Source organism: Adiantum capillus-veneris, chromosome 10 (assembly GCF_014529385.1).
Source record: "Adiantum capillus-veneris isolate H3 chromosome 10, ASM1452938v2, whole genome shotgun sequence".
NCBI lineage: Eukaryota > Viridiplantae > Streptophyta > Polypodiopsida > Polypodiales > Pteridaceae > Adiantum > Adiantum capillus-veneris.
In genome coordinates, this window is record NC_140940.1 from 76,551,980 (window position 1) to 76,568,746 (window position 16,767).

Genomic DNA, 16,767 nt, shown 5'->3' on the forward strand with positions numbered 1-16,767 from the left:
CTCAAGCTATGGAAGGTGGCATGGAGACAAAGCTCGCCATGATGAAGGCGACTAGGAGGAAATTGGTCAATAAGCAAGGCACACAAAGCTCTCTCATTGGGGGAATGCCTCTAACTGAGGTTACTCTGTAATAACTCCTCTTGCTCATAATTTCTTCCCTAATCACTCTCTTGGCCTATAAATAGAGGCCTTCTCTTTTGTAGACGGTGACACACACACACACACACACACACACACACACACACACACACACACACACACACACACACACACACACACACACACTACACACTACGCCATATGCACACTATCCCATACCCACACATACACACCCTTGTGCTACATGCTAGTAGCATGAACCCTAATCACATAATCACAACACCATCACCATGCACAAAATGAGCACCATATCTCCACACACTTGTAATGAAGAATTGAAGGCACAATTTCAAGAAGAAGAATTATGGCTACACTCATGGTATTCCTCGCCCCATCAACTCCCGTCCCTCCATTATGCTTCCTACCGTCTTGTTCCCTTCTCATCTTCTTTCCCTATGCTACCTATTGTATTCATCTTTTACAAGCAATCAAAACACTTCATCTTGGTGCCATACCTTGTGTCGTTTGGGATACACTTCATTGTGAGTATGTTTTATGATTGTTCTTTCTATTTTGCTTATGTTAAGGTGTGTGGATTTTCCACCATACACACACTCTCTCTTTCTCTCATATTCCTATCATCTTGCTACTTGCATCTCAAGGTGTGCGGATTTGCCACCTCTGGTATGAGAAGTAAGCATACTTTCATGTTTCCCTTACCTCATTATCTTCCTCACTATATGCACGAGTAGCAAACCCATTCTCACTCACTCACCATTCCTGTCATCTTGTTTTTTGACCACCCATGGCATGTTTGATTGTGTATATGTATGTGTCCTAGCCACATATCTTGCTAGGTGGTGCCCCTATTGTGTACCTCCCGTGATAAGGCCATTGTGCATAATCTTAGTGTAGAGGCCACCGGGTCTGTTTTGCACTTCCACCTCTTAGCAGTAATAAAAAACCAAATACACATGTTAAGGTGAAAAAATAGAGAAGCAGAAGTGTTATTTTTAGTGAATGTCCATTAAATATAATTAGAGAAGCAGTTATAGTTAGAGAGAGAGAGAGAGAGAGAGAGAGAGAGAGAGAGAGAGAGAGAGAGAGAGCCACCTTAAACCAGAGGAAGGTCTACCACTTGGTGAGGGGGGTCATCACCAAATGGTGAGATCTCCCCTACACCCAGTGTGCTAGTGCATAAGATTCAAAAGTTCAATGATGATCTCCTTGTTGGCCGAGCAGAGGGGCCACGGCTTCTTCGTGAGAAAAAGATTAATAGTGCCTTGAAGCTCTTTCAAGACAAACCCATTAGCTTTGTATTTCTTTATTAGGTGACATATTGCCTGAAAGGCAATAAAAGAGTCTGAGGATGAGTACATGATGAGATAGACCATGCCTAGACAAGTTTTAAGTGCTACCTTATGAGGTCGATTACTTTTCCTTTTAACATACTCAATTTGGCCAAGGTTCAGGTTGTCTCTCTTTCACAAGAATTCAGTGGCAAAACTCCCCCTTAGTCGAGAGAGAAGTGAAATTTCAAACTTCAAAAAGGTTGTTTTGGTAAAAAAACCCTTGTCACCGATATTCATGCATTCCAAGAAAGTAGGTTCAATCTTAAGACTATCAGGATAGATTTGTGGTAAACAATTAGCAAAGACGGGATTATTCAAACTTAACACATCATCCATATACTTGTAGGTATGTTGAAAGAGCGTCAGATCCATAGTGTTGGCCGATGTCTCTAGCTATTTAAGAATCCATTTAAAATATGTTTGATTTCTTTAGAAGCAGTAAGATTGGAAAGAAAATGGCTAGATGCATCTAGCTTCAATTCTTTAAAGCCTCATGATACATAAAATTCCTAAAGTGCAAATATGTGATCTGGGCTTGAACAACTTCTCTAGCTTGATCCCAAGCCAAGAACAAATCATAGGGAGGAAGTGCTCCTTTATATGTGATGGAAAACGTTCCTAAAGATGATTGAAGAGGAAGCTGATTGCATGGTCAAACCAGAGGATGTTACTTTCACAATCAGCTTTTGCATCCAAAGATTTGCAGACACACTTAATGTAAGGTCAGTAAATGTTCCAAATAGAACTCACTGCTCTGCTTGGAAAAAGTCATCATCCCCTTAGTTCTGACATAAATACTAGAAAGGACCGGGAACTTCCTAGAATCCAAGAAGTGCATGCTAAAAGGTGCTTTTATGACATCTTCTTTGTCCAAGAATTGAACCCCTTTCAAGATCTCCAGGAGACAGTCTTCACTTGTGGAGGCTGGAAGGGTTGCAAGGTAAACCCAAGTCTCAATGGAAATGGGTGCAACAAAGGATTTATTATGAAGCTCCCAAAGCTGATGGTCAAGCTCGATTCCCTCAATGGCAATCTGCCTAGGTGGGAGGAAGGGAACAAATTTGAAGACCTTAAGAACCACATCAAGTAGAGAGGTCTTACTTGATGAGCTAAGTCCTGCTAAAAGCTTTTTGCTGCTTCCAAAGCCGCATCATCCCTACAAAAGAGGCCTTTTGGGGCCTTAGCAAGATCAAACAATTTAGTGGTAGGAAAACAAGAGGTAAGGCCACAAAGCTTCCTCATGAAGTTGGACATATTTGCTCCCTTGGCTGAAAACTGTAGCATATCTGATTTATGACTCATTTCTATGATAGAAAGGTTGGAAGCTAGCTTTTGAAGGTGAAGTAGTCCTTCCTTTGCTTCAATGTCCAGATTGACGAGGACAAGTACCGAGTAACTGAAGGTTAATAGATTTATGATAGAATCATGGGTATTTGTAACCTTTGAGTACTGGTTTAGGAGTGAAATGGGCATGGTATCCGGGATGAGTTTAATCACAAGGAGGATGCCGGGGAGAAGGGCAGGGTGGAAAGGTCAAGTTCGGCAGAGAAAGTGACCATTTGAAGCCAAATAAAAGTATAAGAATATAAGAAAAATTTGAAAGAGGAGTTGGTAGGTATACCATCTTAAAACCAACCAAGAAAAAGGTCAAATGGTTTTATGGGATACCCCCTATCCCAGAAGATATGGCTACAAGCCATACCTTCTCAGGATAGAAATATTGTAGGCTCGGTCTTGGTGTCCTAGGTCTAAAACGGACCAGAGAGCACCCGTGTTCTTATGGCGAGAGAGTTCTAATTATTAACAATATACATATCACATGAGATAAAAATACAAAGAACTTTGCCTACAATTATAGTTCAAGATCATGTATTCATTAGACATATATCTAAAAGATACATTCGCAATTACAGACCGAAACTAATTAAGATGGTCCTATATAGTGAGGCAGTTAAATGTACAACGCTTCTTCTTTTCAATCAACAACCAAGGAGAGGGAACCCTTTCACTGCTTAGTAAGAAAACAACCCAAAGGTTGAATTTCAAATAGCATTAAAGGTAACTGGGGTGACCCTAGTTGTCATCCATGTCACCTAAGCACTAGAAGAAAACAAAGACAATTGCTGCTAAAAAATAATGATTTGCAATGCATATATCTCCAAAAAAATTGATATAAAATCCTTCTCTTATCAAAATTATCATCAATTCTTTATCTGTCACGAGCCTCCTAACCAGTAAAATAAATAAATCATTTTGGAACCCTTGACAAGTAAGAGAAACCATCTAGATGTTACAGCATCACAGAATATCAATATACCATCCTTCATAAAAAAGAAACAACCTGTATATCAATAAGCATCAGTTAAGGTGATTGCTATAGACAACAATTATTCCTTTTAGTTAAAGCTACAACACATACATTTAGATACAGCCTGCGTAGATCCAGTTTGTCATTCCTTTTAGTTAAAGGTACAACACATACATTTAGATACAACCTGCGTAGATCCAGTCTGTAGGTCAGAGACCAACCCATGAAGAAGTTTACCAGAAAAGAGAAATCATAAGCAAAGTAGTGTACGAAATTTTAAAAGTATGCAGTCCCTAGCATAAAGCCCTGGAACAAAATATCGTAACCAACATTGGATAGCAATACGGTACTCAATTGGAGATTTCCAATCCAAACCTCCCTGTCCTAGCAAATTGTTTTTTGAGATAGGCTCCGTAAGCAGTGTATACCTTTCTAAGTCAAGTACAATAGAAATATCCTGGTACGAGTTACCCAAACAACCATACCATTGTCAGCATCGTAAACCGAAATCCATCAAGTGCTGCTTCCCAAATAAGATGTTGATCAGCATTAGCAATAAACCAAGTGTAGAGAATAAAAGAACCATCAGAGCTAGCTGATCAGGAAGGTGTACCAGATACTAAGGTAGCCAAAAAAAGTTGTAATCCTGAGAAACCATAAGCTGTTTAAAGCATCAAACTGGCAACACCAGTACAATAGCCAACAAGATAGGCCAGAATGTCCCCATAAGAGTGAGGATTCAATCTGCAAAGAGTATAACAGTTGGGAAGTTCACATCCAGGAAGGCTAGCAAATCTCAAATTGATTGTTATTTGCAAGCAAAACATAGACCCAAGGAGGGAATCAAGATTTTGTAGTCAGATCACATGACTCAGCCTCCCACTTGGAGCTAGGCTCCAGATCAAATAAAGAGTAAAATCAAAATCGTGATTGTGTTGACCCTTGCTTATGAGAAACCATTGGCTCCCAATAGCTATTAAAGGCAAGATACTGGATGCTCCACCAACTAGCCAGTGTGCTATTAACATAAGGATGCTCTCAGCCAACGAGAAATAAGCCAAAAGAGAGTCAGAATGTTAGATAATTCTTGTGAAGAGGTCAACAACCCCTCAATGGAGATATGTTATAAGAAGTAGATCCATAACCTTGTTAAAGCCAGAGAAAACCCATCATAATGAGAGTTAGAATCTGTAAAAATTGTTCGACCATATACGTAGCCACGACCCCAAGGATGGGTCGTCTCAATCAGCAATATCATAGTGATGTAGGCAACTCCAATCTCCTAGATCATACCTAAGGTGACAGGTCACAACTCTAAGGTAATAGGCAGTGTTATACAAGAAGATACTGGATCAATACCAACAAAAAACCAAATGTACAGTACAAGGAACATGCAAAATTAGCTAGGCCTTCAAATATCAAAAGGAGTTAACAACAAATCATGAGAGTAAACATATTGGTTGTAGCCTCACACTAGCAGCTCGTGTATACAAGCCAGCAAAGTGAGTAAAATCAAGGGAGCACAACATCTTGCAAACTATTTTAGTCATAAGATTTCAAGGTAGAATAGTACTCAGTCTGAAAAAGAGGGGGAACCCCATTCTAATACCCAAAGCCATATATTTGTCTGGCAACAAAGTTAGTCTGCAACAAGAGCTGTCAAACCCAAACAAACTCTACTGCAATGTCATTTTTATGTATAGAAAGTTTGTATTGTGGAGGTTAAGGGAAACCTTATCAGCACCAGCAGATGTAACAACTGAAGTCATCAGTCCAAACATTCCATTAGGAACAATGGAATTAGAACCAATAACACATGGTTTCTAGGGGCTCCCAACCATCAAAGGACCATGAAAATGAGAAGCTCATGTAGGACAAATTGACCAAAGCAATATAGACAGAATTTCAAATATTTTTCAACTATATATAATTTCATATCAAAGATCAGTGTAAGCCCCGATCTGCATGAGGTGGTGTATAGCAGAAGGATCCCTTTTAAAAGAAGCTAGATGTTGATTCATACAATTTAACCAGAACTTGATCAGACTGCTCCTACATTACTAGTGGAAACTGTAATCATTTCCTTATTCAAACAGGGCTATTTTAAAATCATGTTGGTGAATGCGATATCTATTTTGTAGTCACCGATTACCAAAGGTAGTTTTGCCAAAATCAAAGAAGAAGGCCTGAAGACCAAGTTACCATCCCATAGTGATAGCTCCTAATATCATGTATCACATACTCTATTCAAAGAGAATTGCATATTTACTTGTTTTGTCAATGAAACTTAGAGGCTATTACCAAAACCTTAACCTTATAATCTAAGCTCATGCTGCCACTTGCTCGACAACAACCAGAAAGATAGCCAATAGTTAGTGAGAAAAGGCTCAAGAATACACAAGACATCATCCTAACAGAATCATGCCAATTTGTTGTCTCATTAAACTCATCATTATAAATATTTCCTTGAACACAACAGTTTGAATATTAACCAGGGCTAAACTAAAGCCAGTAGCTTGAAAACAACAGACAAACCTACTTAGTGGCCTCAAGCTATTTTGAAATGAGAACATAGCTGGTGAAGGTAAAAGAGAACAACAAGGTTTATTTATATATAGCAACCTCACAAGATTTAGGACAAATACCTCAGAAGTTTCAGCTACAGCTTTCTTGCTGGGAGCAATTGAAGCTTGAACAAGTAGACTCAAAAGGAGCAGGAGTTTTGTATATCTAGCACGCACAAGCAAGAAATAGTAGATGCTAAATGAAAGCTAAGTGAGCTCAGAGCTCATCTTAAATAGTGTTAGCCACTTGTAAGGTTCTGCAGCAGAGAGTATCGCATGGAGTGATCCTTCCATGCCCCGCCAAACAGAGCCAAAGCGTGATGGAGCCCACCTTGCATACGAGCCAAAAATAGCTAAGGCCTCTACGCGACTGTGGCAGAGGTCCAAATGCAGTCCACCAACGAGGATAGTGGTAGTATAGTTAATGTGTGTACAACGCGTCATAAAAGTTGACTGGAGTGATATGGTTAGGTAGCATAAAATCCCTTCATCTAATGCAGTAGTCCAAAACCAGATACACATGTTAAGGAAAAAAATAGAGAAAGAGAAGTGTTATTTTTAGTGAATGTCCATTAAATATAATTAGAGAAGCAGTTATAGAGAGAGAGAGAGAGAGAGAGAGAGAGAGAGAGAGAGAGAGAGAGAGAGAGAGAGAGAGAGAGAGAGAGAGAAGAAGAAGAAGAAGAAGAAGAAGAAGAAGAAGAAGAAGAAGAAGAAGAAGAAGAAGAAGAAGAAGAAGAAGAAGAAGAAGAGGATGTTAATGTCATAGGAAACTAGAGACCTATGAGGAGAGTTGAACTCACGACCTGTTATTCAAGAGAGAGAGAGAGTTTATGGTCACAACTAAATCGGAGCCCTTAATTTTCACTGTCTCCTCTGTACAGTTTTTAGCATCGCTATGCCCCCCATCTCTTGCCCTTCTCTAAGCACCAGTGTTTGGTGAACATTGAGCAGTGCCAAGAAAGCAGTAATACCAGCTACACACAAAAGCATGGAGGGGAAGAGTCCAGTAGGTCCTCAAAGAGCTTCCTATCTGCAATGTTGTCTCATGAAGTGCATTGATTATGACTCATGGAGTCCATTGACTGTAGGATATGTCGAACAGGGTCAAGGTCAGAAACTCTGGGCTGTTTTCAATAGACGCAAAGATTAGGCATATCTCCAAATGCAATTGCGTACGCTTGCACCCTGAAGGCATGTGGCATTACACAAGATGCTGATATTGAAAAAATAATTCACGATGATATTGTTAGTGAGGGGTTGTTGAAAGAAAACTTAATGCTTGGCACTGCCTTGATTTCGGTAGATGCAAAACGAGGGTGTCTCTCCAAATGCAATCACATATGCTCTAGGTTGTTTTTGGTGGATGGGAAGCGAGTGTGTCTCTCGAGATGCAATGTTGTCTCAAGGAGTGCATTGGTTGCAGGATATGTCTATGGTCAAGGCTTCTAATCTCTATGGTTGTGTGTTTGTGTCCTACATTGTGCATGTATCAAATATCAGTGTGGCATTTAAGTGTTTGAACGGTAATGACATGTGTGAGGGGCGTTTCAAGGATGAATTGTTTGAGTGTGGGTGGATGAATGCCAAAAAAAAGTAGTAGCGAAGTAGAAACGACCTAGAAGGGAAAAGCTCAGAGAGAGAGAGAGAGAGAGAGAGAGAGAGAGAGAGAGAGAGAGAGAGAGAGAGAGAGAGAGAGAGAGAGAGAGAGAGAGAGAGAGAGAGAGAGAGAGAGAGAGAGAGAGAGAGAGAGAGAGAGAGATACCTTTCACCAAAGCAAGTTTGGTTATTTCTTAATTGGTACCATCTTTAGTACGTTATGATCGTGATGCCGCAATTGACCCGTGTACCCTGCAAAAGAGCCATAAGAAGGGCTAGAATTCATATTCAGTGATGATACAAGTCTTCTTGCATGGAAGAGTTTGCACAATCTTCCCCAATTTTTATAATACAAAGGAACGTGCCATTCCCATGGCAGTGTGCAATTTTTAATATGTTCATTTCACTGAGTCGGTAGTAACAAGTATAGAATTCAGAGTATTTACGTACTCTTCTATTTTGATATTCATTTGTTGATTGTGTAAACAAACATGATGATTGGGCTAAATATTTTTTGGCATGATGTTTGTTTTCTCCCATTGGTATATCTTGCAATCTCATCATGGATTCTCATTCGGCTGAAGGCGTTGTGTAAGACCACATACTTTCAAGGAGCTGGATGAACTCTGAACTGGAGGAAGTGTTTGAAAAAGATGTTCCCTTAAACCAGTCTTGAACTTCTTCGTAACAACCCAAGAGAATTTGTCCGAAGAGAAACCCTCAATCGCTTACCGATCTAAAATCTCTCTCATGGACAAGACGGTCGGGCAATCTTCATCTTGGTGGTGAAAACCATTCACATAAATTTTGTAGCATCATTTGAAGCAGCTTTGGGTGGAGTCTGCAACTATTATTCACAAATTAATCAAGAACCATTGCATGCAATCTTTCTCCAATAGACCTTGTCTGGTGATCTTGTCATGAATTCTCTCACCAATGTTGATTTCTTGCGTAAGGCTACAAGGTTAGACGGTGCAAGTACATGTGATTTGAATTTGATGATAGCTCTTCCCTTCCCATCAACCAGTGACATCAACAAAGTGTTTCCTTGCCGCATCCTTAATAGTATCCTTTAATCAACCCATTTTCCAAGAGACGACATTTCAAATTTACATGTCCATGAGCGCACCATCCATCGCGATATGGCTTTTCAAAATCCCTTGCCTTAGAACGTCATCATGAATCAGCTTCGTAGCTTTGATTGTGGCACAAGCTTTCAATGCACAAGCGTGGTCTGCTCACATTGCATCTGCTCAAGACAATCTAGAGCAAATCGACCTTCTCTTTCAGAGGTTTACCTCGCAAAAAACGACAAGGAGGGTTAGAGTTTTATCAAGCTCAATGTTCGTAATCATACAAGATGTCAATGTTATTAATTGTGTTTGTTGTCCCATTTTCATGTTTCAAGAAAAAAGAAAACATGCAAGTCTCCTTGCATGGGGGAGTTTGTACAGTCCTCCCCAATTTTTATAATACGAGGAAACGTGCCATTCCCAGACAACGTGCAATTTTCAGCATGTTCATTAACTGCATTCTCAGTGTCAAAAATCAAGAAATGGTAATGGTTACTCACCGTGCAATAGATCGACTATCGTCGAGGCACACAGGTTGCATTTAAGCTTTTGTATGACATCACTGCTCAAAAAAAACTTGATATTGGAGGCGGAGTGGACATTGCAAAGCCTGAAGCTGTGTTAGCAAGCTTTGGTATGGAAGCGCCAAGAGGGCTCTTTTACAGTGGTAGAGGACCATTTTGAGTGCGGTAAGTGCATACTGGTTTTGAGCACGGTAGGTGCATATTGGAGGCGGGGTGGGCTTTCCCTTTGTCTTTGGTTAAAACACCATAGAGATTTCTTGCCATAGCCATGTTTTTGACTCCTCATCATGCTCTTCATGTCTACGCTTGATTTGTGTTGCGAGAGGCCCTTGCTTTGCATCCACTGAAAACAATCGAGAGATTTTTGCCCTACTCCAGTTGCGCATATCCCGCAATCAATGCACTTCAAGAGACGACATTCAAGACTGGGAGCTCTTCATGCATGTTTTGTGTTATTTGAAGTGCACCACATTTAGCATATGTATCAACCAAGGCATGACCAAGCACAACAATTTTTTGCAACAACCCTTGACTAACAATATCAGAGTGAATGTTTAAGCCCAGATCAACATCTTGCATAGAGCCATATGCCTTCAAGCTACACGCCTAGGTGATTGCATCTAGACAGAGGCCCTTACTTTGCATCCGTCGAAGACAACCTAGAGCTTTCTATCCCTGCTCCTGTTGTGCGTATCCCACAATCATTTAACGTCGTTTTGAATAGTAAGCTCCTCAAACACTTGCTTAAAACAACCCAAACATTCCTTGTACGTCCATTGTCGGGCATATCCTACAACTCCTACGTTACAAAAGATGACATGCTGCATCACATTTGGCATACATATCAACCAAGGCATTGCCAAGCACGTAATTTTTTGCAATAGCCCCTAACTAACAATATCAGAGTGAATTTTTAAGCCCATAACAACATCTTGCATAGAGCCACATGCTTTCGAGATGCACGCGTAGGTGATTGCATCTGGACAGAGGCCCTTGCTTTGCATCTGCTGAAAACAGCCTAGTTAACGCACCTGTTGAAAACAACCTATAACTTCCTGGCCCGGCCCTTGTCGGACATATCCTACGATCACTGCGTTCCAAATGACGACATCCCACACCACATTTGGCATACATATCGACCAAGACATTGCCAAGCACGACAATTTTTTGTAACAACCCCTGATTAACAATATCAGAGTGAATTTTAAACCCATATCGGCATCTTGCGTACATCAACATGCCTTCAAGATGCACACATAGGTGATTGCATTTGAACAGACACCTTCGCTTTATATCCGCTGAAAACAGCCTAGAGCTATCTGTACGTCCTCTTGTTGTGTGTGTGCCGCAATCAGTTTTCACACCGTTCCGAGTAGTAAGCTCCTCAAGCACCTGCCAAAAATAGCCCAGAGCTTCCTAGTCTGTGGGCATATTCTGTAATTCGTGCGTTCCAAAAGACGACATCCCGCACCACATTTGGTATACATATTGACCAAGGCATTGCCAAACACGGAGTTTTTTGCAACAGCCCCTGAATAACAATGAATTTTTAAGCCCATATCAACATCTTGCATAGAGCCGCATGCCTTCAAGATGCACGTGTACGTGATTGTATCTGGACAGAGGTCCTCGCTTTGCATCCACTGGAAATACCCTAGAGGTTTATGTGCCTGCTCCTATTGTGCATATCCCGCAATCAGTTAACACCATTTTGAATAGTAAGCTCCTCAAGCACCTGCTTAAAACAGCCCAAAGCTTCTTGGCTTGGCCCTTGTCAGGCATATCCTGCAATAGTGCGTTACAAAAGACGACATCCCGCAACACATTTGGCATACATATCGAGCAAGGTATTGCCAAGCACATAAATTTTTTGCAATAGCCCCTTACAAACAATTTCAAGGTGAATTTTTAAGCTCATATTAGCATCTTGCGTAGAACCACGTGCCTTCAAGATTCATGCTTATGTGATTGCTTCTTGAGAGATGCCCTCTCTTTGCATCCGCTGAAAATAGCCGAGAGCTTTGTGGCCCTGCTCTTGTTGTGCACATCCCCGCAATCAATGCTGACATTCCAGCAGGAAGCTCTTGAAGCAATTTTTTTGCTTTCTCAAGCGCACCACATTTGGTGTACATAACGACCAAGACAGTGCCAAGTATGACATCATTTTTTAACAATGTAATTGTGAATTTTTGTGCACATATCAACATCTTCCGTAGTTTTGTGCCCGACATAAGGACCTATGCATAGGCAACAATATCCATAATGATATCGTTGAATCTTGGCTACTTCTCCACAACAACGAGTTTAGTAGAGGCGGTTATGCGATGCATTTTCATGCGATTAATATGGCTTGTGACGTAGGTGATTTCATCTGGAGAGAATCCCTCACTACGCATTTGCTGAAAATAGCCCAGAATTTTCTGGCCCACCCATATCAACATCTTGAGTAGAGCAACATGCCTTCAAGAGGCATGCGTAGGTGATTGCACCTAGAGAGAGGCCCTCGCTTTGCATATGTTGAAAACATCCTAGAGCTTTCTAGCCTTGCTCTCATTGAGAGCATCCTGCAATCATTCTAGATAGGAAGCTCCTGAAGCAATTTTTGTGTTTTCTCAAGCACACCTCATTTGGTATACATATCAACCAAGACGGTGCCAAGCACGATAGCTTTTTATAACAATGTGTATCAGCATCTTGCGTAGAGCCACATGCCTTTGAGATGCCTATGTAGGTGATTGCATCTGGAGAGTTCTGGCCCTGCTCTTGTTGCACAATCCTACAATCATTGCTTCCTTGCCACACGATCTTCATCAACCACGAAAACTGATGCGCACTAACAAGCAAAAGGTGAGCGCGCAGACGGTAAAGATAGGCGAGCTTAGTGAAAGTATAGGTGACTGAATTTGGAGAGATACTCTTGCTTTGCATCTGCTGAAAACAGCCTAGAGTTTTGTGGCCTTGAGCTTGTTGCACACATCCCGCAATGAGTACATTCCAAGAGGCGACATTCCGCACAGGAAGCTCCTCAAGCACTTTTTTGTGCTTTCTCAAACACACCACATTTGGCATACATATCGACCAAGAAAATGTGCCAAGCACGACATCACAATAAGTGCATTCCAAGAGGCAATGTTCTGGACATAAAGCTCCTCCAGCACTTTTTGTGCTTTCTCTAGCGCACCACATTTGGCATACATATCGACCAAGACAGTGCCACGCACACCATCTTTTTTTAACAGCCTCTGATTAACAGTATAACTGTGAATTTTTGTGCTCATATCAGCACCTTGCGTAGAACCACATGCCATCAAGATGCATGCGTAGAGCCATATGCCTTCAACATGGCTGCACAGGTATTGCAGTTGGAGTACATAGGTGATTGCATATGGAGAGAGGCCCTCGCTTACAAGATATTTATCCGCGCCTTCGAAAATTGAAAATCAAGACTCTGTTTACGCACTTGTGTGTGTGTGTGTGTGTGTGTGTGAGAGTGAGAGAGAGAGAGAGAGAGAGAGAGAGAGAGAGAGAGAGAGAGCATTAAAAATAGTAGAAAAAGCTCTGTCCACGTGGAGGCTTGAGAGCTCGAGAATTCAAAAGAGGCTGCTACGCTAACGAAGTAGAAAAAACTTTTTCTTGGCCATGTTTTTTAAGGGCAAAGTAGTCAGACAAGAAAAATTTATGCAAAAAACTTGGGTGTTTGCCAAGGTTTATAACAGGTCAAGACTCAATGATCTAGAAAGATTTTGTTGCATATGATCATTTGTGTAGAGCCTAGATACTCTTTCAAAGAGACAACTCTAAGCATAGAATATTGGCTTACTACCTAAAAAACTATGTGTGTCTGTATGTATGCCTTCCAACGCGAGTTCCAAAAGATGGAGATGTTGTCATACTTTGTGATGTACTCTCATCCATATGTGCCATATATGTGAGTCTTATGCACAAGCAACATGCATTTTCCAAATGGATGGGGGAAGAGTATGATTGTGTGTGAATTGTGATGACTTAAGGTGTTGATATGGCAAAAAAAATTCATGATGGTATTGTTAGTCGGTGGTTGTCGAAAGAAAATGTCGTGTTTGGCATTGCCTTGGTCGACATGTATGCCACATGTGGTGCACTTCATAAAGCACAAAACATACTTGAGGATATTCCTCTCTAGGATGTCGTTTCTTGGAATGCATTGAGTGTGGGATATGCCCAAATGGGGTAGGGCCAAGGAGCTTCGGGCCGTTAAGAGCGAGCAATACTCGCCGGAGGCGGGTCGCGTAAGCTCGTACTCTATGAAGTCTCTTGGGATTGTTTTTACGACTTGAAAGTGTTCTTAATCTTCTTCTTCTGCTCTCTCTCTCTCTCTCTCTCTCTCTCTCTCTCTCTCTCTCTCTCTCGTTAATCATTTGTGTCTTTCTAAAGTTAGGTTGTAGATTGAAATCCGGGTCCATGGGAATTTTCGTTAGGGTTTTAAAAAAGTTCGTATGGAAGAAGATTTGCATTGAGTTATGATGGGGCGGGACGGAGCTCTAAAAACTTTATGCCGAAGTCGGCAAAGGCGACGCTAAAAATAAGGGAGAGACTGTTGAGATCGTGACAAACAAGTGATGAATTCCCGGGGCTTTCTTTCTTTAGCTGCTCTCAAACGCGGCGCGGAGGAGCAAACACGTTATCCTCGCTCTCTCTCTCTCTCTCTCTCTCGCCAAACCTTGCCCAGTGATGTCGTAATGGCCCTTCGTCTAATCAAAATTAAAATCAGCAGGTGGGCCTGCTTAGAGCCATCGCCATTTCTCTCAAGGTCCTCTCTCTCTCTCTCTCTCTCTCTCTCTCTCTCTCTCTCTCTCTCTCTGCTTCTGCTTCTAATTATTGATTAACGCTAATCTGAGTATGCGTTTAGTAGGACGTTGCGCGGCTATGCCAGCAGCGGCAGCAACACGTCAAGCAAGGTGGGAGGGCAGGCCGCGGAGGAAACAGTGCCGGAGGTGGTAGAGAAGACTAAGGTGTGGTGGAGGCCGGACCCCACCACGGGAATGTGGGTGCCCGAGGACCAAGAGGACGGCAGTGTGAAACTAACGAATGTCCCCCAACACCGTGTGAGGACTGTTCCCACGGCCTCCCTCGACGAAAAGGCTTATTGGAACTCCCTTGAAGAAATGCCGGATCGCCACTACTATCCCTAATCGACTTGAGATTGGCAAACCTTGATGCTTGTTTGGGGCAAGCTCATTAAATTTGGGATACTCTTCAACTGTAAATGAAATGTCCTTTTTTTTGAATTTTCTCTTCATGAAATGTCCCTTTCCACATTCTCTACTCTGCTATGGAGAGTGGTGTTTGTAATCAAAGTCTTACCTATCCTATTTGCTATTTAAAGTATAATTTGACATGAGAGAGAGAGAGAGAGAGAGTTTCAGAGTTGAGAGTATAAAGCTTTTAAACTAGGATTGAAGAGGATTGGGACGGGTCTCTCCATTAAACTCAACTATGGCATAAGTGCATTGCCCATCCTTTACAAGTAGTAGATTTTGTACCTGAGGAATCGTGTTCAAAAGTTTGCTTCAACCGTAGAACTTTCTTTTAAAAGTAGGTGCATGATGAGATTTTGATGTTGTTGGAGCATCATGTTGTGATGGGTAATGGATTTACTTGCTAAGTACCTAGCAGAGCAAACAGAGGACATGGGTTATGCTCTCCTGAGAACAACAGACCAACTAGAGGATTAGTCGTACAATGAAAGCATCTAAATTGCTATAAAAGGCTTGTCATATCCGTATGATGTAAACAACGGAAAGCTCCTTTTCCTACCCATGTTATACGCACCTTGCAACTTGCATTAGGTGCAGTCCGAGAGAGACCATAGACTAGAAGCCCACCAACTACTTGTAGTGCTTTGCACCACACTTTGCACGCACATCCACATTTGAGTATATATTTTTCTCAAGTGACACTCATTATGAATGTTGTCTAATATATATTCTAGTGCCAAAGTGGATATTGCTAGAGAGAAAAAGAGAGAGAGAGAGAGAGAGAGAGAGAGAGAGAGAGAGAGAGGTCATTAGTTGGACCTCTTTGAGAGGGATGGAGTTTTTAATACGATATGTAACATCACTCAAGACCATATGGAAGGCTCATTGTGTTCACATTTTGGCTAATTAGCAGGCTCCTCTAGGGAAGTCGAGAGGCATCCAAAGTCTTTTCTCCCAACATGGGCGACATCTTCATTTTAGACCATATACACATCACATGGCATTATGTGCCGCCATAGTGGCTCATTTTGGATTCTTCATACAGGCCACCTTGATGTACACATAATTCTCACATTGTATTCCTCGTCTAAGACTTGTACATCCCCTGGTGGTCTTTGAGAATCTTCAGAGGTCTTTTTGTACATAGTACACAACCAGAGAGAGAGAGAGAGAGAGAGAGAGAGAGAGAGAGAGGGTAGGAGCAGGTGGGTAGCGTGGACAAAGAGCAAAAATCCTAGCTTTTCGAGCTTGTTGCCCACACTAGCTCGCCGTTTCGTCATGTCGTCAGTAATTTATTGCGCCCAAAGCAACATTAAGGTTATTGCAATAAATATGAATGCTTGATACCTTACATGTTGTAGATTTCAACCTCTGTTACTCTTAGACGCGTGAAGAGCATTGTTGCAAAGGTCCCCCATGCTATTGTCGCCCTTCTTCATGACATTATCCTCAACAACTACAGCCACTGCTGTTTGCCCCAACTGATGTTGCACCTTATTTGGTGATTCGTCCTCTCTCTCTCTCTAGCATAGCATGGACTGTCTGTACTCAATCCGAGTTCAACCCGTTCAGTGTCTTTAGCATGTGACTAGCTTGCGCTGTCGGGGGATTTGTGTTCGAAAAGTGAGCTGGGAAGGCGCGGGGGCCCTGGCTGTGAGGTGTGTGTGGAAGAGAGTTGCAGCAAACACAATTAATACAGACAAAGCTTAAAATTGACAACTTGAACACGATTCTGAAGCTTGATTACCCAAAGCGGACAATTAATACCGCTGCTTTCCTTACATCATGTTAATTTGCCTTCATTGGCTTGCTGAGCTTGCCTTGATAATAGTTGTCTCCTTCGTTCTTCCTCTGCTGCTTTAAGAGAGAGAGAGAGAGAGAGAGAGAGAGAGAGAGAGAGATCCTAGGAAAAAATTAATTATGGTTTGAGAAAGAGATTACGGCTTGGGTTATTGCTTCTTTGATTAGAGTGGTCGAAGCTTATGGCTTCCTCTCCTGATACAGTAGATAA

The 16,767-nt window shown here is 41.6% G+C and overlaps 1 protein-coding gene across 2 annotated transcripts; it reads left to right on the top strand.

Annotated features, from left to right (window-relative positions):
- Positions 1-14,132: 14,132 nt before the first annotated feature.
- On the top strand, positions 14,133-14,869 carry LOC147449094 (uncharacterized). 2 transcript variants are annotated; one of them, XM_086522531.1, is made up of 2 exons: positions 14,133-14,308; positions 14,408-14,869. In XM_086522531.1, exons 1-2 carry the CDS (start codon positions 14,238-14,240, stop codon positions 14,688-14,690), a joined length of 354 nt encoding a protein of 117 aa, XP_086378657.1. In that variant the 5' UTR covers positions 14,133-14,237; the 3' UTR covers positions 14,691-14,869. The 2 variants fall into 2 exon arrangements, with proteins under 2 accessions (XP_086378657.1, XP_086378659.1); XM_086522533.1 differs by having other exon boundaries at positions 14,137-14,308; positions 14,411-14,869.
- Positions 14,870-16,767: the final 1,898 nt, after the last annotated feature.